Raw genomic sequence first — 23,523 nt, forward strand, 5'->3', positions numbered from 1 at the left:
TGTATACATGCGTCAGGTTTTTCGACGAGAAAGACTTTCGCAAAAGATACACCTGTGTATCCTTGCTCATGACTCCTCAGGAAGCTTCCTCACTCCTTGTTCCTCGCCTCTTCGTGGTGCAATTAGAGAATTGAGATGTCCTTCAAGATGGCTGAGTTCGATCGGTTTCCGGGTCATAGGATGGAGGACGGAGGAGCGAGGAAACGAGGAGGGATATTGAGAAGCACCCCATGTCTTGTGCTTCCCTAGTCTTATGTGTCATGTTCTCATTGGTTGTTCTGGTTATGTGTCCTGTTTTCTGATTGGTTCATTGTGCTCATTGCTTTCAGGTGCGTCTTGTTTGCTCATTTGTCCGTGTGTATAAATAGCCCTCATTTTCCCATTGTCTCTTGTCTAGCTTTGTTCCCTGTACCGCTGCATAAGTGCCAAGTCCTGGCGGATGCGGAGCTTGGTCCACCACTGAATTTACCTACCATGGCTATTGTTGTCCCAAGTTCAGTAGACCCATGTCCAAGTCCTGTGGTCCCAGAAATCATCCCGCTGTCCACGGGGATTCCAGTAGTGGCCACCGCTATTCTGTGTATGTGGGCCGCTCAAACACTCCTCCCAAGGCGGCAGCGTCCGCTACAGCTCCTCCCAAAGCTGTTCACTTTTGGATTCATTAACACTGCACTTGGGTTCAGTTTGCTTGCCTTCAGTGGACTGCCTTGTTACAGATGTTTATCTAAAGTCATTTTTGCTTATTGGTATGGTTGAATTGTATCATCGAAGGTCAGCAGCAAAGACATTGCAATGTGGAATTAAAAATACATAAAGTATATTTGCATTAGGTTACATATTTAATTATTGCAGGTTTGCATAATATTCTAAGATTGCAATTTTACTCTCTTTATTCATTTTGAGGAATACAGAATCTGTTTTTGTGCAAGTGAGATTAGTAAATGCATGCTCACATTTAGTCTAGAACTACAGTAGAACTACAACACAACACCTTTGCACTTACTCCCGATTTCTCTCAACATGGGGACAGGAGAGCTCTCAGTTAATAAATGGGAAAACAAAATAACTTAAGTTACTTGTTGGAAAAAGTAACTTAGATAATTTTTTTTGTAAATTTAAAAGTGATACGTTACTTTACTAGATACTTGAAAAAGTAATCTGATTATGTAATATGATTTACCCCCAACACTGATTATGAGATTAACTGATTTTTAATCTAGTCTCAGGCTACAGTATACCATACATCATACTTAAATGTAATACATAGTATAGTGTTACATTTCTATCATAATTTCTTTGCTTCCCTTCTTCACTAAAGGAAGACCTTTGAGAGTCTGTGCAGAGTTTACAGTATTCGATAATTTCCGGATAAAATAAGGCTCATCTCCTCCTCTGCATATCATCATTACCTTTTGTACAATAATCTGTAAATTACATTACATGTCAATCAGACCATCTCTTCCTGTCTAAATGGGTCGTTACACAAGGCAAGCTGGAAATAGGCTGTAGTCTTATCCGAGACCATGTGTGAGGACCCAGATCCAGACCAATACACTGAGTACTGCAACAAAGGTCACTTTTAGGTGTAATGACTATCCCAGATGGCACCCTAAGCCCTTTCGACCCTGCTTCACGTCTATAGTTTGGTTGTATAATGCCGCACAAACTGTCACAAGGATATAATGACAAAAAAATAAGCATGAAATTGGTTTTACTTTGTTTCCCCTGCGTACAGATTTTTTAAGATGGCTGTCTCTCTTTTCCTGCTTGGAAAATGAGGCTGTATTTGCGCTCTCCGTGGGGAGCCTGTCTGCCTCAGTCTGCAAGCTCTGTGTTTGTTTATTAAATATGGTGGAGAACCTTGAACATCACCAGAGACCCTCTCTCTCATCCACACATACAATAAATACCAGCTGGAGCTACACAAATGCCTGTGTTCTAGTCAGAATTTGATGTGTTCCTAGGTAGGATTTAGAAAGTATTCATTAAATACAGAGTAGGTTATTTTTTCATTTGTGCTGCAAATTACAAGCTATAAGTGTAAGAATTACTGTGAACTGGCGTGTGGCTATGACTTCTAAGCATACTTTTTTCCAGTTAATTTCAAATGTACATGTTTTTTTTCTTTCTTTCAGTAGTGTTAGATGCACATGCATTTCATGGAAACCTGGCTGTTTGTGACTTGTTGATAACAGGTGAACAAATGGGCCGTATTCTGAATGTGCTGAATAGTGCAGCCTTATCTTCACTAGCAGGCATCCTGCACTGCACAGTTGGTCAATTTAAGACACTGAGTTGTGCCATTTTCTTTAAGGTTTATGTATATGATTTTAGGACAGTTTTTATGTGCAGATGAAGTAGGTCTCGCCTTGCTGTTTTTTGGTGTATTTTTTGTTGTACATTTGAGACTACATGAAAAATTCAGCATTCAGCTTTGTCATCATAGATATAAATTACATTGTAATTTAAATTAAAATGTTAATTAAAATATTGAAATAAAAACTATTTTAAATGGTAATAATATTTCACAGTATTACTACTTTTGCTCTATGTTTGATCAAATAAATGCCACCATGGTGAGCACAAAATATAAAAAAAAAAAAAATACATACATACATATTTAGCCTATAAAGAGCCTGTAATGTTAATTTCATACCTGTTTTCTATAATGTTGTATAACAGAGCTCTGAAATGCTTTTTGATTGCAGAGAGCAATATTTGTGTTTTCCCATTGGCAGTATGAAATAAGAACAGAACAGATGGATGAATGTCTAAATGTAGAGAGCCAATACTCAAACAGCTCTGTGGATAATTAGCACTCAACCTTCAGGGAAAGTACAGTGTCTAAAAGAATGAAGTGATGCACATTATTCCATGGTCAGTTGAAGTGAATTTCACAAAAGGATTCATTTTGTATTAGATTAATACATTTAGGTCATTTTTTTTTTTTTTTTTTAAACAAACTGAAGTAAACAACTGTGTTGCTTTGAATGACTACACAACAGTAAATTGTGACTATATGACTCAAAATGAACATCTTTTGTTCAGTGACATTGAATTCAATGAACATATGTGTTTTTTGAAGAGTGCACATTAAAATAATGATACCTCTTTGTTTCAGGTTGCTGTATTCGGTTCTGCCTCCGTCTGTAGCCAATGAACTGCGGCATAAGCGGCCCGTTCCTGCTAAACGATACGACAACGTGACCATTCTTTTTAGCGGCATTGTTGGGTTCAATGCATTCTGCAGCAAACATGCATCAGCAGAGGGAGCCATTAAAATCGTCAACCTGCTGAATGACATCTACACCAGATTTGACATTCTCACTGATTCTCGGAAGAACCCTTATGTGTATAAGGTCAGTGAATTTTAACCTGGAATTTGAATCTGTTCATATCTGTATTTTTGGTTTAGTGGAAGAGGTGAGAAGAAAATAAAAAATATTTATTATCTGATTACTGAAAATGCTTCAGAATTGATAGACACATAGAAATAACTTAATAACCATACTCAGACATAAACAGAAATATTTTTGGACCCATCCAGAGATGTTCAGCACAAAAAAAGAAGACACAACTCTGTATGATTGTGACTGGTCTAGAAATATATTGACAAAAATAGTCCCAGGTACATGTAAATGTGCATGTGCTTGTGAGAAGGCAAGTTAGCCACAATGTAAAGTTAAAGCATTATAACTTGCAAGGTGAAAAATATGAAAATCTAATTTCAGTGTCTCTTTTAGCAAACTTTCTGTAATAAAGGTGTCACTTTCAACAAACGTAATAAACCTACAGATACAAAAGTTCAGCTACAAAGTTCAAAGACATAAAATCTTTTATGTCTTTTTATGACACGTAGTTTTATAATAAATCTTGTATGATGTAACTAATTAGATCAATAAATTAATGACTATATTTAGAGCAGGGTGTGGAGCTTATTGTAGGTCAAGTGCCAGACTGAATCCTCTTATGTGGGCAATTTTTTTTTTTTTTAGTTAAACCTTGCTGTGGCAACCCAGAGTGCATAAACAATTCACATTCTTCAGAGTAATCATTACTGGGATAAAAAAGAAGCACATGGAATTTACTAATTTATTCACTAGAGACCTTTAGATAACATAGGTATGCAATTGGTAATTAGGGAATATTAAACAAACAACAATACCGATATATTGTTCTTTGTTTTATATTACAGAAACTGTATGGCTAATTATAATTACAGGCCTGCATCTCGTTTAAATTCCAACAGCAGCAAATCAGTTCAGTAACACTTTATTTTACAGTGTCCCTATTACACATCTCAAATTACTTACTCCAGTCTCCAGTTATGCTTACTTATTTACAAAATTATGCATAATTATAAGCAACTAACCCTAAACCAAACATTAATCCTAATCCTAATTATATAGTAAGTACATGTTGTTAATATTACTCAGTACTTATTGGTATAATTACACTGTAGGAAGGGCACCTTAAAATAAAGTGTAACTATCATTCTAAAGTGGTCATTTAGATTTAATATTTTTTCCCATTTCTTTGAGCAACACAAAAATGTCTTTGACAATCAGACTTAGGTGAAAGACCTTGCTAAACCTAGTTAAACTTCAGCCCCTTATTTATAATTCTGATTACTCAATACACAGTAGACAGTCATGTGTTGATGCATTCATCTGTTTGATTTGATGCCTTTTTGAAGGTTTGTAGGAGCTTTAGAATGATTTTTAAAATAAATCTAAAATGATCTGTTTAGATATTGATTTATTTACGAAATGCTCATTGCTTGGTTTTCTGTTCTCTTTCTATGGTCTATAAGCATTGCATCTGCCTTACACATTGGAAACCTTTTTAAACAGGAAGTAATCTGGATTGAATTTGTGAGGGAAGATAAACATCTCAGGTTACGACTGTAACTATTGTTCCCTGAGAAGGGAACAGGACACAGCATCAAGGACGCTTTGTGAACACCTCTGCATGACTGCATCGAAGCATGTGTGTCAACTAGTCCAATGGCAAGATAGAACGTCACGGGCGAGTGACGTCATGGCCAGGAAAGCATAAAAGCACATCCGGAATGACCGCTGTTAGCTTCAATTCAGTGATGCTTTGGGAACGATAATGCCCAAACGCAATGCTTAAAAATGCCTGTCTGTGTGAATACTGGAGCACAACTACGACATGACAGCCTGGTCTCATTGTTAATACGTAGGTATTAATACGTAACTTTCAAAGACACAAAACGTACATTTTTGTACGTTTAGAAAGGCGCTAAAACGTACAATATTGACGTAATTATGGCACTAAAACGTAAAAATACTTACGTTTTTACAGCGAAAAAACGTAAAATATTTACGAATCTTTCATGTCATAAAGATGTATAATTTCCATTTTATCGTTTTGTAGATAAATGTAAGATCCCTAATCCCCATCCCGAACTTAAACCTACCCATTTTATACATAATGTTAAAAGAATAAACATAAAGAACAGAAATGTGTAGGAAAATGACAATTCTAGTGAAAATATAACATTAAAACGATATTTTGAGCCACTAATCCTACACCTACCCCTAAACCTACCCATAACCATTTCTTTCAACTACCTACTGTTATAAATAAAAGAATGACAGACAAACAAGCGTAATCACAATAATTTATTTTTTGCGAAAATGTCAAAAGTGGTACCAAAAGTAGTTGTGTGATGATGAGTTCCAGTCACAGTCCTCTCTGACGGTAGGGTACCGAGCAGAATTTAATTTACTAATCCATGAAAATATGATAAATCCGGCTACTCTCCGTGAAGGCGCGCACTCATTTCAAATGTCAATCCACTGAAACACGACGTGTCGCAATCTGTGACGAAGCAGGTGAGAACCAATGAGCGTTTGATATCAGTGCCGTAAACCATTTCGTAACGCTTCTCGAGGGTGGCGCTACTTTCAAATTTGAATCATAACGAGCGCGAGCTTTGACTGTAACTGTCGCTGCTGGTGAGAATGAAGATGAAGATCGATGGATAAAGGGCTGAATTTGGATCTGTTCCTTACGAACATATGGATTCTAAAGATTTGGAGTACAGCGAACAAATAAAATGGATGTGATTTGTGAATTTATGTTGTGCTTTGGTGTATCTTATGGTTGTATTGTCAGTCGCTGCATAGGAGAAAACGCCTTCTGTGTCTCACAGCAAACAAACTAAATATTACAAAATGGTTAAAGAATTACAGAAATTTTATTCATAAGGTTTCAAATTGTAGTCTTGTTTAACATTATGTAATCCTCCGAAACGAGTAGCACAAGTCACGAACAGAAATGTTATTTCATATTAAGTAGATGAGTAAACTGCTTTCAATAAATTCGACTAAAAACATCGTTAAATCATTAAAACCACGATATTTAATATTAATACATGGGAATTCATATACATTAACACTTTACGTTACATGATTTACGTTTTTTTTTTTGTTTTTTTTGCTGTTAATACGTAAGTATTTTTACGTTTTAGTGCTATAAATACGTCAATGTTGTACGTTTGTGTGTTTGAAAACGTAAGTAAATGTACGTGTGGTAGAACCACAATTTACGTAAAAATACATACGTTTTCTCATGAGATCACGTTGGACATGAGCACCTGTGAACCGGGGCCGGTGCCCAGGTCCAGGTTGTAGAACCTCATGAATATGAGCGGAGAGGACCTGCCCATGACCTTGATCATACGAAGTGGATATACGATACATATAATGTATATATATTTATATGTATTGTGTGTGTGTGTACTGCACTATATCAGGACAAACGGTATGATCAAAGAGCGCTTGCTGATGCACAGATGCCAACGCCGTTCATTCCGGATGTGCTTTTATGCTTTCCTAGTTGTGACGTCACACGCCCGTGGACTAGTCGACACGCGTGCTTCAGACGCAGTCACACAGAGGCGTTCCCAAAGCGTCCTTGACGTGAGTTCTCTTGAAAGGGAACAGTTATTTGACCATCAGCAACAATCTACACACTATTATTTTTTTCTGTTATTGTTATATTTCAGTAAATGCAACAGTTTTCACTAATCAACTTAGTTTTGAATACTCTATCCCACACAAGGAAGTGGCTATGGAAGGAAGCAACTACAATCATTCAGTAGAAACATTTTTTACTATTAATATTTTTCCTTCTACATTTCCATGTTGTCATGCTTACAGTGAGTGATTCATCAAAGTGGAAAAATCAGCTAAACAGTTGCATCACCCACAAATCCAGTTTCAGCTGAAAGTGCTAGATATGCATGCCAGATATGATGCATAATTGCTACTGCTGCTTTAAAATGTGAGCTATAATGCAAACAAGTTCAGCTTAAAACAGAATATTATGAATTTATCATACCCATAAATTAATTGGTTGTCAATGTGTTTTTTTGTTTGTTTGTTTGTTTTTTAGCAAAATTTAACTTTTCCTCTTTCAAATCAATTCACAGGCTGGATTAGACCCCTTTAGGGACCATATTTGGCCCACAGGCTGTATGTTTGACACACTTGTCTTTTGAACATCCAGAGCAGCCATTAACAGCCATGGTTTTGTATTTTCTGTAGTTTTTTGTGTTGTAACTTTCTGTGCCTCATAGCCTGTACTTTTCAAACTACACATAATGTACAATGCTCTCTTAAAAACAAGGGCATGAGAACATGTCCTTGATTTACATCCTAGGCATACAGACAAGAATGCACTTCATGTAGCTTTGCTAACTAAACAAAACGGGTGGGTAGAATTTCAAGGCTGGCTCACCAAAAAAAGTAATATTTACTTAAAGCCAACTGTATCTATGTGGTCCAAAGGTCTCATGAAGGACTCTCTCTCTCTCTGAAGATGTTTTATAGTTTGTTGCAATAGGTTTGAGTTTGGAGGAAAAAAACATGAGAAGTTTTACTGGCAACATTTGCAGTTGCCAAGGAAGCTTGGATGAATCAAAAATGTCCTAAAATTGGCTAACTTGGATGATAGTTTATCCTGCTATTTTCATTTTATTTTGTTTGGCTGTATTCATATCACAAACTAAGGCTAGTTTTTATCATACATTTAAGGCCACGAGATATCTTTAAATGGTTTAATGACTTTGTTAAATTATTTTTTTATTTTGGATATCCATTAGTCAATACATGTTGATTAAGAATGTTAAGTAAATATCTGTGTGCTGTACAAATATTATTGCATCAAGTTGGTTAGTGTTGAATGAATTTATTTATTAAGATTAACCCCTTGAGATGTGTCATCTCATTTTCAAGGGGGTCCTAACATACAACATAACAACGTCAACGTAATAACAAACAATCACAATGTAATAACAAAAATAAAACAAAAAAAAATACAGTTATCAATACATCAGCAAACAAACAACAAAACACAAACAATAATGAAAATATTACATCACCAGAATGGTCAATAATAAATATTCAACAAAATATACTGATCAGTGAATACAATTACAAATAAACATCAAGTATAAACAAAAATATATATAAACAATTGTAAAAAATATAAACAACTGCATCAGCTTCAATGATAGCATGCACGGTCCACCTTAAAATAAGATGACAAAGATTGTTTAAACATTCGAAATTATGTAATGGACCTAATAATCTAAATCATTCCAGTCTATTGGGGTTTTAAACATAAAAGCTGATAGTTGAATATGTAGAGAATCAGAATCAGATACATATATGACAGTATCATTAGCATAAATTTGAACCTGACAGTTTTTGAAAATTGATGGTAGATTATTTACATAAATGGAAAAAAGAAGTGAAGTCCCAGTATTGAGCCTTGAGGCACACCTCTTTGTTGAATCAAAAATCAGATTTATTCCCATTTAGGACAACACATTGTTTTCAATTATGCTGATATGAATTAAACCACAAAACTGCATTTTCAGTAATACCAATAGCATGAAGTTTATCTAAAAGCAGATAATGAACACTAAATCAAAAGCTTTAGTTAAATCAAGAAACATTGCATCTGTGAGTTTACCATTATCTATAGCTGAAAACACATCATTAGTAAACGTAAGTAATGCAGTAGTTGTAGAATGATTAGACCTGAGGCCAGACTGAGATAGTGATCAAATATTATTAATACATAAATAATTTAAAAGTTGTTTATAACTTAATTTTTCAAAAACATTAGATATAGAACATATAATAGATATATAATTATTAAGATCAAGTACATCACCTCCCTTGTGGGAAGTGGAGTAATACGTGCACATTTCCAGATAACTGGCAACTCATGTGTAGACAAAGAAAAGTTAAATAAATCAGCAAGAGGATACATAAGAATATGAGAAGATGATTTAAGAAACCTATTTTCAATTCCATCCAGTCCAGCACCACTAGTCACATTTAATTAATTAATGGCATTCTGAACTTCAATTGGTAAGATGTTGCTAAATGAAAATGAATTATTACAAGATAAAGTCTCATTAAAAGTGCCAATTTTAGATTTTGTATTTTTTGGGTATTTTGTCTTGCTCAAATTTCTCAAATGCCTATAAACTGTTAACTGTTAAATTACTTAAATATAAAATTGGGCTAAAGAACTATTAGGCTAAAGAAATATCCAAGTGTACCTCATGGAAAGTCCTTTGAGGTTCATCAATCCACAGGCACATCAGCTATTTATAGTGGTTTCTGATTTGAATCCATCACTTTCTTAAAAATATTTCTGTTCTCTGAAAGGTGGAGACTGTTGGTGATAAGTACATGACTGTGAGTGGTCTTCCAGAACCTTGCACCCACCATGCAAAATCCATCTGTCACCTGGCCCTGGACATGATGGAGATCGCTGGACAGGTGAAAGTGGACGAGGATCCTGTGCAGGTTATCTCTCAGAATACTTTTTTGACCCAGTTACAAGTTTAAACAAAAATAACATTTTTGCATTGCACATGAGGTTTTTTTAAGGTCTTTTGTTCCAGAACATCTAATCAACACGGTAACATATCACTGCATTCTCTGCCAGAATAGCTGAACTATGCAGACACAAAATTATTGTTTTCTCAAATCTTATCTTTGCCTAAGACTGAATACCAGTTCAAGTATAATGAGATGTAATGAAGAACATTATACAGCAATATCACACAAACTAGAGTGTGTGGTGCAGTTTTGTTTCATTGCTACTTTACTTTTATCAGTACTATTTGAACGCTTGTTAGAGGAATGGATATATACAGAATAGTTCCAATGTACAACGTACATGAAGAATATCACCACAGGCCTACTTTCAGATACTGGAGGCATGTTTTATCAAGAATGCAGAAGTTGGCATGCTGAAGGTGCTGAGAATTCACATGAGATACTGTGTACTGTTTAAAGTGCCCCTATTATGGATTTTTGAAAATTACCTTTCATGTAGTGTGTAACATAGCTCTAAGTGAATGAAAACATCCTGCAAAGTTTTAAATCTGAAAGTGTACCGTATATTAAGTTATTTTCTCTCAAAAGTAAGAGTCAGTTAAGAATCAATTAAACGAGTAAGAATCAATTAAACGAGTCGTTTGTAAAACGAATCTTAAGCCGTTTCGTTGTGACGTCACAAATAAACATTAGCATATTGCGCGCGTAGACGCCAGGGAAAACTTGAAACCCGAACCTTGTGCTGTGTGTTCCCGTCATTTTACTGACTACTGCTTCTTCAACCTAAATGCGTTCAACGAGGGATTCGCAGGCCGGTTGTTATTGAAAGATGGGTCAGTACCCAGTTTATTTGGACCAGCTCTTTTCCTCCTCCGAATCACAACCTGTAAATACGATTAATAATTGTTTCCACATTTGACAGAATGACTGTTTTGTAGGAAAGAATTTAATTATAATTCTCACAGAGAAAATAATTTAAATTAGTTAAGTTTTTAAGGAGCCAAGATATAAAACTGCCCCCAAACAAAAAGACTCACCTGTTCTGATGTGCAATCCAACTGAAACAGCACAAGTCTATATGTCCTCTAAGTAAAAAAAAAAAAAAAAATCTCCTAGACAAATATGCGATGAGCATCTTGCACAGCTTGTAGGTCTCCGGCTAACCAGCTAACAGCAATATGTGTTCGCTCGCAATTGTCTAGAAATGTGTCAAATGTTTTTCGTTGTTATTACTTGGAGTTATGATAAAGAATAGAGCAATATGTTGGTGTATAACTGCAGTGCTTTATCAATATTTTCTGCATTGGGCTGACGCATATACCATGACTGTTTGGGTGTTTACCACCGAGTTGTGGGCTAGGTTTGCTAACATAAACACAAAACAACTTAATTCCTCTCTGAGTCTTTATTTTTAGAACAGAGCGGAGCACCATCATTATTATAATATAATGTAAGTGATGCAAGCACTATATACTGTACTCCGTGTTAACCAGCAGAAGTCATCTGACCAATCACTGCAGATTAGCGTCTCGCAAACAAGGGGTTTGGCAAAATGAATCGTTGAGCGAATCGCTTGGGAGTTGTTGAGCAAATAAGGTAAAATTAAATGCATATTTTAAGGCAATTAAAGTGTTTTTTGACCTTGCATGCTTTTAAACCTGTTGTTGGGGACTTCCAAAACAAAAACAGGAACCTTTCAAATGCCATAATAGGGCACTTTAATATAAAAAATTCTATATAATATAATATAGACTATTAATGTCAGGATTATGTTCTAATCTTATGTTCTAATCTTTATGTTTCGTTTCCTGTTCTGCTTTGTCTGAGTTTCCTTTCAGTCAGTCACATTCAATGTTATGTCAAATGAACTGACATTATGGGGTCTCATTTGGGAGCCCAGTCTCCTTCAGGTAGTAAGAAAACAGGCCAATGAAGGTTGGCGAGTGAGATTTACATGATCACTCCCCCGGACATACGGGTATATAAGCTTGCCGGCAACTCACTCATTTAAGGTTTTTGCTTCGGGGCCAAGCAGTTGTTTCAGAGTGCTCTTTCGATCTGCCTTTGCTTAGAGTGGGAGTGTTCTACATTGGATATACATCACATTCAGGGGTGCATTTGCCAAAGAGCAAACGTGCACAGATAAGTGCAGAAATCGCACCCCTGGCCACAGTTAAAAGAGCAGTTTCCATAAAAGAGCAACCACGGGTGACTCTGTGTCTTTTTTTAAGATGGCATTCCACCCGTGTGTTTCAGGATGTGGTCATTTCCTGGCCCCATCTGACAGCCACGATCACTGCCTCACGTCTGGGCCCTAAGCACGCTGAGGCAGCATTTGTTGATGACTCGTTCTCACTACGGGAACATGACCATCGAGTCCCCTCTGCTATTCCCTGTTCTGGTCTCTCTGCACAACAGAGGACCACTTCTGTTAAAACACAGGGTGATCTGAGGACTATAGTGGGAGCTCTCCCGCTGGGCCAGTCCTCATGGACCTCCCGCTCCTCACATATATTGCAGGCTGTGGAGTTTCCTGATGAGTCTGCAGGTCCATGAGGTCACAATGTCGTGGAAGGAACTTTTACTGCCAGAAGCCACTTTGCTGCTTCCTCAACCTTCACTACCCTTGATAGTGGAGCAGCCAAGGGTTACGTGGACATTCCTCTAGGGGAGTATGCAATTGTAGTGCATTTATGCCCACAAAGTGCCGCCACCGGATGGAATCGCCTGCACCTCCCATCCAAGGCATATAAGTTCTTGGCTGCGCTTGCCGCAAATTCTTACAGTGCCGTTTGATTCTGTCAACATGACGGCACGTCTCACGAACGAGCGTGCCCAGTCAGTGCAGAACTGCCTGAATTCATTCAGGAGCAGGACAGCAGTTCCACTGAAACAATTTCAGAGGCTCATGGGGCATATGGCATCTATAGCCGCGGTCACACCACTCAAATTGGTGCATATGAGACCACTTCAGCACTGGCTGCACGGTCGAGTCCCGAGATGGGCATGGCGCTGGGGCACACATCAGGTGACCAGCACACGGATTTGTCACCGCACTTTCAGCCCGTGGTTGGCCCTTGCCTTTCTATGGGCTGGAGTGCCCTTAGAACAAGTGTCCAGGTATGTTGCTGTCACAACAGATGTCTCCAGAATGGGCTGGGGCGCTGAATTCAACGGGCACGCAGCCTTTGGCTCCTTGACTGCAGTGGCATATCAACTGCCTCAGTACTGCTGGCTCTGCACCGGTTTGGACAGGTGCTGCAGGACAAGAACGTATTGGTCATACGCAATTGCTGGGGACTTGCATCAGGGAGGCCTACAGTGGCCAACTACCTGGTATCGAATCTTAACTGGTAGAGAAGTACCAGAACACCGAACACCTCAATATCAAATGTTCGCTGGTTGAAGTAGCATTGCTAACCGCTGTGCACCCACTTATTAGGGGCTGGCTCTCAGGGAGGCATGTTAAGCCCAACTACCTGGTAGCTAGCTTTCTAGGGCCTACAACACTGGGGCTCGCCCACAGGGAGGCCTGCTAATATTTAGGGAGGCCTGCTGAGGCCAGCTACCTGATAGCAAGTCTAGCTAGCTGTCCAAGGCTGCAACACTGGGGCTCGCCCTCAGAGAGGCCTGCAGAGGCCTACTATCTGAAACAAGTCTATGCGCACGTACCAGAAAACCCATTACTGCTGGGGACTAGCCTCCAAGGTAGCCCGCTGGGGCCAGCTGCCTGGCAGCCAGTACTACATGGCTAAATACAGTACCCACACTGCTGGGGCTCGCCTTCAGAGAGGCCTGCTAAGGCCATCCAACTGATAGCAAGCTATTGCTAGCTGCCAAGTACCCAAATACTGGGGATTTGCCCACAGGGAGGCCTGCTAAGGCCAACAACCCGAGCAAATCTTCTGGCTACCAAGTTAAAGCAAGATGGGGCTAAAAAGTACCACACTACTGGGAACTTGCACACAAAGAGGCCTGCTAGGGCCTACTTATCCAATAGCAAGTCATTGCTAGCTGCTAAGAGCCCCCAAAACATTGGGGGTTTGCCCACAGGGAAGCCCACCAAGGCCTGCTACCTGACAGCAAACCTCTGCTAGCTGTCACAAACCCAGAGTTCTAGGGACTCGCTCACAGGGAGGGCTGCTAAGGCCAGCTACCCAGAGCGTGTCTTGTTGCTACAACATCCACACTGATGGGGGCTCACCACAGAGAGGCCTGCTAAGGCCTACTATCTGATAAAAATATAATAGCTACCAGGAACCCATTTACTGGGGGCTGCTCACAGGGATGCCTGCTAAGGCCAGCTACCTGACAACGCATGTGCTGGCTGCTAAGAGCCCAACATGGTGGGGACTCACACTGAAGGGAGGCCTGTTAAAGCCAACTACCTTAAAACGAGTCTAGTAGCAGACATAGACTGTTTAAACAGCGCCTAAGCCTAAGACCTATCACATCGCCATCAAGCAGTGTACTCAGTAAAAGCACCTTTTACCTTTTAAGCATGGGGAGTATAAACATATGCCAACTACTACTCCAGACGAACACGGGCATCAGCTCGTGGCAATGCTCGGGCTAAAAAGGAGCGTACTAAATGACCAGCCCGAATTGAAGGTCAGAATACCACTCGACCTGAGCCACAGTGGTGAAGGGCAGATAAAAAACAGAGCTATAAGCGAAGCACTCAGATAACACCTTGTATTAACAAGGGAGTACAATCCGCATGACCCTGAGAATGCTACAGGGTGAAGGCCTACCGTAGAGACTTAGTCACGACAGAAACGATATCTGTGCTCAGCTCTAAGGGAATGGGGGCCTTTCATCGAAAAAGCCACCCATAATCAACCCTACGCTTGAACGTCCGTTCAGCGGGCTTGGGAGAGTCTAGCTAGGGCCTGACAGTAACTAGCTTCTGGAATGTGGGGCCACAGCAAAGAGCACACTATTCAAAAACCGCCTATTCTGCCTCCACACCAACTGGTTTTAGACGTGTAGTAGTAAAAAAAAGTTTTGGTGGGGTCTTTTGCTTAACCGGAAGACACAGATTTGTTATTATATGCGTGACTATTGAAGATGTGCCGCTGAAACCCTAAGATCATCTAAATGAGAGAGAAAGCTATATTAGATCGATGTGACAGACACTTTCACACAAAGACACACACACACACACACACAAAAGTAAGCACAGTCTGGCAAAGGGGGACACCGTCAGATCATTCTTCTTTTCAGTGTTTAAAAATACACCCACATTAACTTTATTCTGAACAGTTATCTCTGCTCTGGCACGTACACATGGCAGAGCATGTCTTGCTCAGAGAAGGAATGTTCTATGCATTTGCTGGAAAAAAAGAATGATTTCTCCTGTATAAATATGTCAGAATTGTTTAAGACAATGTGATTATTAATGTGTTATGTGTGAATGTGTTTACATATTTTCAAGCTTTACATATTTACCATCTAACTGTTATGTTTTGGAGCAGATCACCATTGGAATCCACACAGGAGAGGTGGTCACAGGGGTGATAGGGCAAAGAATGCCCCGTTACTGCTTGTTTGGAAACACGGTCAACCTGACAAGTCGTACAGAGACCACAGGAGAGAAAGGAAAAATAAATGTGTCTGAATACACATACAGGTGAGAAAACCATGTCAAACCTGAATGATAAAAATCTGTTTTTTTATGAAATAGGCACTGTACAATAAATATACTTAGAAGGTTATTAAACACATTGTAAAAAGTGGTAATCTGTAATGTTAAAGAGTAGTTTCTGACTTATTAAAAATAATTTTGTTTAATTTAAATTTAATGTAGTTTGTTTTGTTAATTTTAACATTTTATTATTATTTTTTGACAACCGAAATGAGGTTAATTATATTATATTATATTATATTATATACACAAATAAAGTGAATGTTGTTATTGTATTGTTTTGTCTCAGGTGTTTGCAGTCAGTGGAAAATGCTGATCCTCAGTTTCATTTGGAGTACAGAGGACCTGTAACCATGAAAGGAAAAAAAGAGCCAATGAAAGTGTGGTTTCTCTCACGCAAGACCTAACAGACACACTGTGGGGCCGCAACGATGCAATTTTTATCATGTTCTCAGCTAATGTTGTGTTCATTCTGAAATCTATGAAAAAGAACATAATGTACTTTGCTTTCTTCATCAAGATCATTTTATTCTTCCCCTCTCAGAGGCCAAATTAAGAATGTTCTTCAGTGACCCCTGCATTTCAAGTGCCAATTATCTCTGATTCACAGATAATGAAAAAAAGGGGGAAAAGGGTATTATAGAGCAGAGGGTGAACACATTTTACATGGAAACTACTGTCCATTTGATATTAATGATACTACTTTGAGTGCTATTGAACTGATTTAATACAGAAACAGAACATCTGAACAAATACAACTGGAAAATAGTACAAATGCGCTATGCAACATTCAAACGTGCTCATCAAGTGTTTGTTTTCATAATTTTTATTTGTAGTAGAGGATGTGACATTATTTAGAATATTTTATTTCATCACTGAGTAAATTAAGTCCTAGCTATATGTCTGTGTGTTGATTTTTAAAGTTAAGAGCACTACAACATAGAAATACTTAAAACAAACTGTTTTTTAAATTGCACACGTTAATTAAGAAATAACTTGTAGATGTTCAGTATCACAGCAAAGTTTTGTTACTGTATCAGTGTATTATATTGGAAATACTCAGTTTAACCATATTCACATGTCTAAATTTATTTTTTATTTTTCTGAGCATAATGTGCATGCTGTAAATAATAAAAATTCCTGCACATTAGAATCATAATTACACACTGCATTTGACAAACGTACATTTAGACAAGCCATTTTATGATTGCAATTTAGAATATACTTACACTACTGTTATTGTTTCACTATGAGTAGTTATTGTGTGAATGAATAGATTCTAATCAAATTCAAAGTGAATATTTACTATTTAAAAAGTGGATAGACTTGGTGTGAGAGTTTGTATTCATTGAATCTCACAGATAGATTTCTTTAAAGGAAACCTGCCCATGTCACAATGCTTTTATGTACACCTCTACTTGCAGCATATATTTAAGTCTTGTATTAAAATATTATTTAAAAGATTTGCATAGTCTTATTTGTTTGTTTGTGTTGCATGATAAAATAAAATAGCATTGTACTGCTAAAATATTCAGTAGTCGTTAAAAGTCCTACCTTCTAATGCCCCTAAAAATAAGTCTGTCTAAAAAAAAAATAAACAGTCAAAAATCATACACTATTGTTTTTTGTTTGTTTGTTTGTTTGTTTGTTTGTTTTTTTTATAAAATCACAGACCCTCAGACTCGGTATCTTTATAAGTGGTGTGGTACGAATAGAACCATTAACAAAAATATAAATGTCAGGAGTGTACAGATTGATTAAATTATACAAAAAGTTTATTTCATGAGAATATGAAAAAATAAATAAATAAATAAATAAAAAAAGCTTACTATAGATCATAATTTTGACTGCAAAACCTCTACTACAATATGAGCAGATTAATGTATTATCATCATCACCTGATACCAATATTAACTTTTTACAGTGAGTCATTAACATATACTAAAGCAATAGGCTTGTCGCTTTAGTCTGTTAATATTAGTGCAAATGTCTCCTTCTTGTGGTACAAACATGTAACTACTTTGAAAAAGAATGCTAAGCTCTGAAAACTAATACGAAATGCCACTTTTGCAATTTCTAGTTTACCTTGAAATCTTTCTGAAGCTCTATGACCCCAATATTTTCAATACTTCCACTTCCATAGAGAAAACAACTCTTATTTGTAGATTATAGATTGTGTAGTTAATCATTATCTTCTGCACATAAACTGTGCTAGCAGTTACTACTCTGTAGTAAAATGCATCAACATGCCAAGTGCAGTAAGACAACTGATTGTCAAAAAAAGATTAAAACATCATAGAAACAGATTGTTTTGAATTGTGTCTGAACTAAGAGTTAGTGGGAAGATTGTTGATAACCTTGTGATAAAGTGCAAATGCAAATTGCAAGATTATTTGATTACAGCAACCAAGCATGACTTTACAATCCTGATTGATAAACAACCTTTCATGTTTTATAGTAGAATAATTGTGCAGGGGAAATGCAGATTAACAACCTACAGCATATGAACCACAGAGGCTTCAATGGAGCATACAGCATTTATAAAATCACATATTATACAGAAAAATAAATAAATTGTGCATATAAACTACCATTTAAAAGCTCAGACAGTAAATACATGTATATTACAATTCTAATGTTACAAAAATATCTATTTCAAATAAATGCTGTTTCCTGCCTTGGAAAGCATATAAGAGGCTTCTTATTAAAGTCATATTTATAATTTTAACAAAATAAGATCACTATTTTGCAGATTCTGCAAGGTGTATGTAAACTTGTAACCACAACTGTATATGGTTTTATTTATCCTGTATGTTCACTTGAATCCTCTATGGTTCAACATTATGGTTTGAGCTGCAGTAAAGGTGCCGTTATGAACTTTTTGAACACCATAAATATCATGAATTATTTTTGAGTTTAGATCTTTTCTTGTGTTTGCTTTCAATGGGACGATACCAAAGGTCTTGCAATGGAACTATGCAAAAGGTCTTCAAAGGTCTTATTTTATTGCACTGTTGAGAGATTAGGACTGAGGGAATGATAAAATAAACCATTATCAGAGATTATCATGTCTCAGGTCTTGATATCTCTTTATCTTGTCCAGATTAAACTTCCAAACTACATGTTGCTTTAATATTATATTTTACAGTCCATGGTTACTTATTGGTTTATATTTTCATTATAAGTGAATATGCCACAGCTTTTCTCACAGTGATGGCTTTTTTGTTAGTATTTAAGCCATTGTAAGCAATACAAGCGTATAACTCTTAATGAACTAAGTCATGTCATACATAGCAGAATTGCAAAGTAATTTATCAATAACCCATCAGAAGAGTTTCGCCTTTCACAGTTTTCAATTTAAAAGATACAACAGATGTCAAATTATGCTAGCTAAAATTCATTTCTTAAATACACCATTCAGAGTTCCACAGTAGTTCTTGCCACATAACCCATAACTAGTGAACAGACACACCCTACAGTTTAAACAGCAAACATTTCAAACAAAAGCAAGACTTTGTGTGAAAACAACAGAGACACTAATGTTATATGAATATTTGACCATCCAATACAAGTGAGTGCTTGTTCTCATGGAATGACTTGAAGCCTCCACTCTTTTGCACAATCAATGAAGAAGTGAGGTATGCTGGGATGTGTAACATATAGCCTGGAGGGAGGGTGAAATTTATTCTCTGTGAGCTTTACTCAGCCACATCAGCATGAAGATAATACTCAGATAAGGCAGCGTGCTCTCACTCACACTGGTATAAAAGACAGACGCGGGGTAAAGTTAGGCCACCGTCAGGATCACAGCAGTCTGTCATCATGGCCTTCAACGGGACCTGGAAAGTTGACCGCAATGAGAACTACGAGAAGTTCATGGAAGAAATGGGTGAGTGGACATAGACAAATTAAGCATAGCCTGATTATTGTTGGTTTCAGGATCAAGCTCTGAAATCTTCACTGTAAAATGTTTGTTGTCAAATTAACAGTAACTTACTGGCAACAATTATCCAGTAGTTGCTGTATTTCATACCACAGTAAAATTACTGTAAAAAATAGCTACAGTAGTTTTAATCATACTGTAAAATAAAGTACAGCATTAAGTATAATGCTGTACTTTATTTTACAGTATGATTGAAACTACTGTAGTTATTTTTACAGTTATTTTTTATTATTATTATTTATTTATTTTAATTTTACTGTTATATAGCCTATTCAATAGCACAAGTTATTGCTTCACATCAACTTTATTTAGTTTCATCTTTTACATTTCATAGCTGAACTTCAATACAGATTTACCAGCATATTAATTTCATCAATTAACAAAATACAGTTAAAGTCATACCACTAAAATCACATTAACACATTTGTGCCAGTGGAAAATAAATGTTGGAAATATACAAATAAAAGTTTGAAGAGTTAAAGTACTTAATTAGTAGCAGTATACAACAATAACCAGCGAATACATATCATCTTAAATCTTAAAACCACATGCTATAAAGAAAAAGGGTCTTCTTTATTGCGACGACTCTTCCCGCCTGTCTCACGATGGTTCAGCCCGTCTGCCAGCGCTGCTGCAGGAAGAAAATGCTGTCAGCACGGCTTAACCGGGAAATGAGCGCCAGCACCAAACGTATTTATACCTTGAAGTTGCAAACAACATTGGTACAAAACAAAAAAGGCGATTACATGTGTTTTAAAGTTGACCTATCAATTTCACGTATGCTTTTCGTCTTCACAACGACTCTTCCCGCCTGTCTTACGTTGGTTCAGCCGGTCTCTGTCAGCGCCGGCGCTGCTGCAGGAGGAAAATTCTAGTTAGTGCAGCTTAACAGGGAAATGAGCACCCGCTTCTATGTTCTTACGGACATTTATAAACTCAAACGTATTTATACTTTGCAAATAACATTTGTATAAAACAAATAAGGCAATTACATGTGTTTTAAAGTATACCCACCCACCAATTTCACGTACTCCGTCCTTTCATCTTCACCACGCTACAGGAGGAAAAGGCCAGAAAATGAACGCTTGCTCACGTATTTTTATGGAAACATATTAACTAAAACGTAGCTTTATATGTTGCAGATAACATCAGAATAAAACATATAAAGTGAAAAAAAAAGAAGAAAAGTTAACCTACCTCTTGTGGGCTTTCATCTTCATGATGAATCTGTCATGTGTGAGGAGGTGTGTGGTTGTTTTTCGTGGTCATTTAATATAGGCTAATATTTTCCCAGAATGCATTGAAAATCTACAGTAACATACTGTAGGCTACACAGCTTATACAGTTGGAAACTGTTAAGAATACAGTAACAAGCTGTGAAAACGACAAAATCTACAGTAATATGCTGTACTCAGATTCTACAGTAGGGAACTGTTGAGAACATAGTATAATACTGTGAAAACAACAGAAATCGTTTACAGCGTTCTCTTTCAAAAGATGTTGAGTGATTCAATGAGTCATTACTTATAAGGTGTTTGTACATGTACTGCATATCTTCAACAGGAATCAACATGGTGAAAAGGAAACTAGCTTCTCATGACAACCTGAAGATCACCCTGGAGCAGACTGGAGATAAGTTCCATGTGAAAGAAGTCAGCACTTTCCGCACACTGGACATTGAGTTTACTCTGGGTGTCACCTTTAACTATTCTATGGCAGACGGCACTGAGCTCACAGTAAGCAGACTGATCTCAAATTTTATAGGCATTTTCAGTCTTTACATCCTTAAAAATAAAGGCTCTGTATTGGCATTTATGGTTCCATGAAGAACCATTAACCCATAGTGATCAAGGGCAAAGATTCAGATGTGTGTTGAGCAGTGCAGAATGATGACTCATGCAATTGTGATGTTATACATTCACTTTTTTGTTCTAAATCTGCATCACATGTACAACATTTACTGAATGTTGCCAGCTGGTTATTTGCTGAATCAGTGTGCTTCTTATGGGAGTGGAAACTACAAAGTTCATGCTAGAGTAGCAGAGAAGAATGCGTAACTATCATAACACCCTTTATTCAAGCCTCCTGAACAAACAATCAGTAACAGGTAGATGAGAGAATGTCACTGCCGGGTTCAAAATGAGTCTGACCTTTGACATTTTGATTGCAGGGATCCTGGGTCATGGAGGGTGACATGCTCAAAGGGACTTTCACACGCAAGGACAACGGAAAGACACTAGTAACAACCAGGAAGATTATCGGTGATGAACTTGTACAGGTGAGCTGTTGTTCCTTATGGATTATGACATATCCTCAGATCAAAATTTGTGTATAATTTGTGTTGTCTCACCTTTTGATTTTTTGCTTACAGAGTTATTGCTATGAAGGTGTTGAGGCCAAGAGAATTTTCAAGAGAGGTTAAAATGTCATCAGCATTCCAACATTTAGTGGGACGATATGAAACTAAGTGTTGCAAGCATTGATATTCCACCTGATAATAGGGGTTTTAACAATTGGCAGCCCTAAAGTTTACAAAGCGTGTATGTAAATCATGTGTCATTTGCACTATGAGTTCTGATATTTATGGTAATAAAGCCATTTTTACATCCTTTATGCTGCATGTGTTGTGAATCATGTTGGATGAAATGATTTTAAATAGAAATACACCAATACATTACAATGTGTTACATTGTTTGAAAAGGAAAACATTTAGATTATTTTCAGATGTAAAAATAATCATACAAAGACGCATAAAATTGTATCAGTGATTGAACATTTGAAGTTTATTAAACAAAGAATAAAAATAACTGCATAGACATCTCCAAAAATATATAGTGGATATCATTTTACATAATTCATTTATTTTCAATCATGTCAATATTTTGCATGAAAAAAATCGCAGGAAGGCACTCCACAAACAACCTCTAGGGAGTATGTACAAAGGTCCATTTGCAATGAAATTAAAGTCAAGGACACAATCGCTATCTTTGTCTTTAAGACTCAGTCTTTAAGACTTATTTTATATATACACGCTACAATTTTAAAAGTTTTAGATTGGTAAGATTTTTTCATGTTTTTAAAAGAAGTCTCTTCTGCTCACCAAAGCTGCATTTATTCGATCCAAAATACAGCAAAACAGTAATATTTTTACAATTTAAAATAAATCTATTTATAAATGTATTATAATAAAACAATTTATTATCATCATCAATGTTGAAAACAGTTTTCTTTTCAATTTGTTTTTCAGGATTCTTTGATGAATAGAAAGTTCAGAAGAACAGCATTTATCTGAAATAGAAATCTTTTGTAACATTATAAATATCTTTACTGTCACTTTTGATCAACCTAATGCATCCTTGTTGAATAAAAGTATTCATTTCTGTAATTTCTTTCCAAAATTTTTTTACTGACCCCAACCTTGTCAAAGATAATGTATAATGTTACAAAAGCTTACTATTCATCAAAGTATCCTAAAAAAAAAAATTGTACACAACTGTTTTGAAAATCTTACCGATCTAAAACTTTTAAACAGTAGTGTGCATATATATTCTGTATTACTTGTCACAATTCAGTAAAAGATAATCAATAAATTTGATATTCAGCATAAAATTGTCATTTTTGTTCACAAGCAAATACTGATTCAATCCAAAGTGCATACTGCCCTCCTGTGGATGGCTCTTATAAGATACTGGAACTTCAAAATTTACAGGAAGAGGGTACAAAAGGAAAAATCTTTTCTTATGCTTTCTTCAGTTTCAAATACATTGTAATTACAAGTGCAAAAACAATCCATATTTTTCAACTTCTTTGGCAATTCTCTTGCATTACATCTCACTGGGTCACCAGGACCTGATAAGAAAGAATACTTATTATTATTGCATTGTTTTTAAATACATAAAGTACTAAGTACTAAATGTATTATTGTTTTATTATTTTTATTATTATTATTATTTAATATTGCAACTAGGCTATACAGTAGTAGTAATAGTAATAGTCAAATACGCAACAGAATATATTTTTTTATTTTGATATTATTTATA

General features: G+C 36.6%; 2 protein-coding genes across 2 annotated transcripts in view; both read left to right on the top strand.

Moving 5' to 3' along the window:
• Nucleotides 1–17,153, top strand: part of gucy1b1 (guanylate cyclase 1 soluble subunit beta 1) — a 41,995-nt gene extending 24,842 nt beyond the window's left edge. The window contains exons 10-13 of the mRNA XM_051893643.1: nucleotides 3,122–3,359; nucleotides 9,717–9,857; nucleotides 15,371–15,525; nucleotides 15,830–17,153. Coding sequence (XP_051749603.1) covers nucleotides 3,122–3,359; nucleotides 9,717–9,857; nucleotides 15,371–15,525; nucleotides 15,830–15,947 — 652 coding nt within the window. The 3' untranslated portion in view covers nucleotides 15,948–17,153. The remainder of the gene's footprint in view (nucleotides 1–3,121; nucleotides 3,360–9,716; nucleotides 9,858–15,370; nucleotides 15,526–15,829) is intronic.
• Nucleotides 17,154–19,222: 2,069 nt separating this feature from the next.
• Nucleotides 19,223–22,094, top strand: fabp2 (fatty acid binding protein 2, intestinal). The gene is made up of 4 exons (XM_051893784.1): nucleotides 19,223–19,429; nucleotides 21,047–21,219; nucleotides 21,654–21,761; nucleotides 21,855–22,094. The coding sequence occupies exons 1-4, from the start codon at nucleotides 19,363–19,365 to the stop codon at nucleotides 21,903–21,905; spliced, it is 399 nt and encodes a 132-aa protein (XP_051749744.1). The 5' UTR covers nucleotides 19,223–19,362; the 3' UTR covers nucleotides 21,906–22,094.
• Nucleotides 22,095–23,523: the final 1,429 nt, after the last annotated feature.

The sequence above is a fragment of the Ctenopharyngodon idella genome, chromosome 1 (assembly GCF_019924925.1).
Source record: "Ctenopharyngodon idella isolate HZGC_01 chromosome 1, HZGC01, whole genome shotgun sequence".
Lineage (NCBI taxonomy): Eukaryota > Metazoa > Chordata > Actinopteri > Cypriniformes > Xenocyprididae > Ctenopharyngodon > Ctenopharyngodon idella.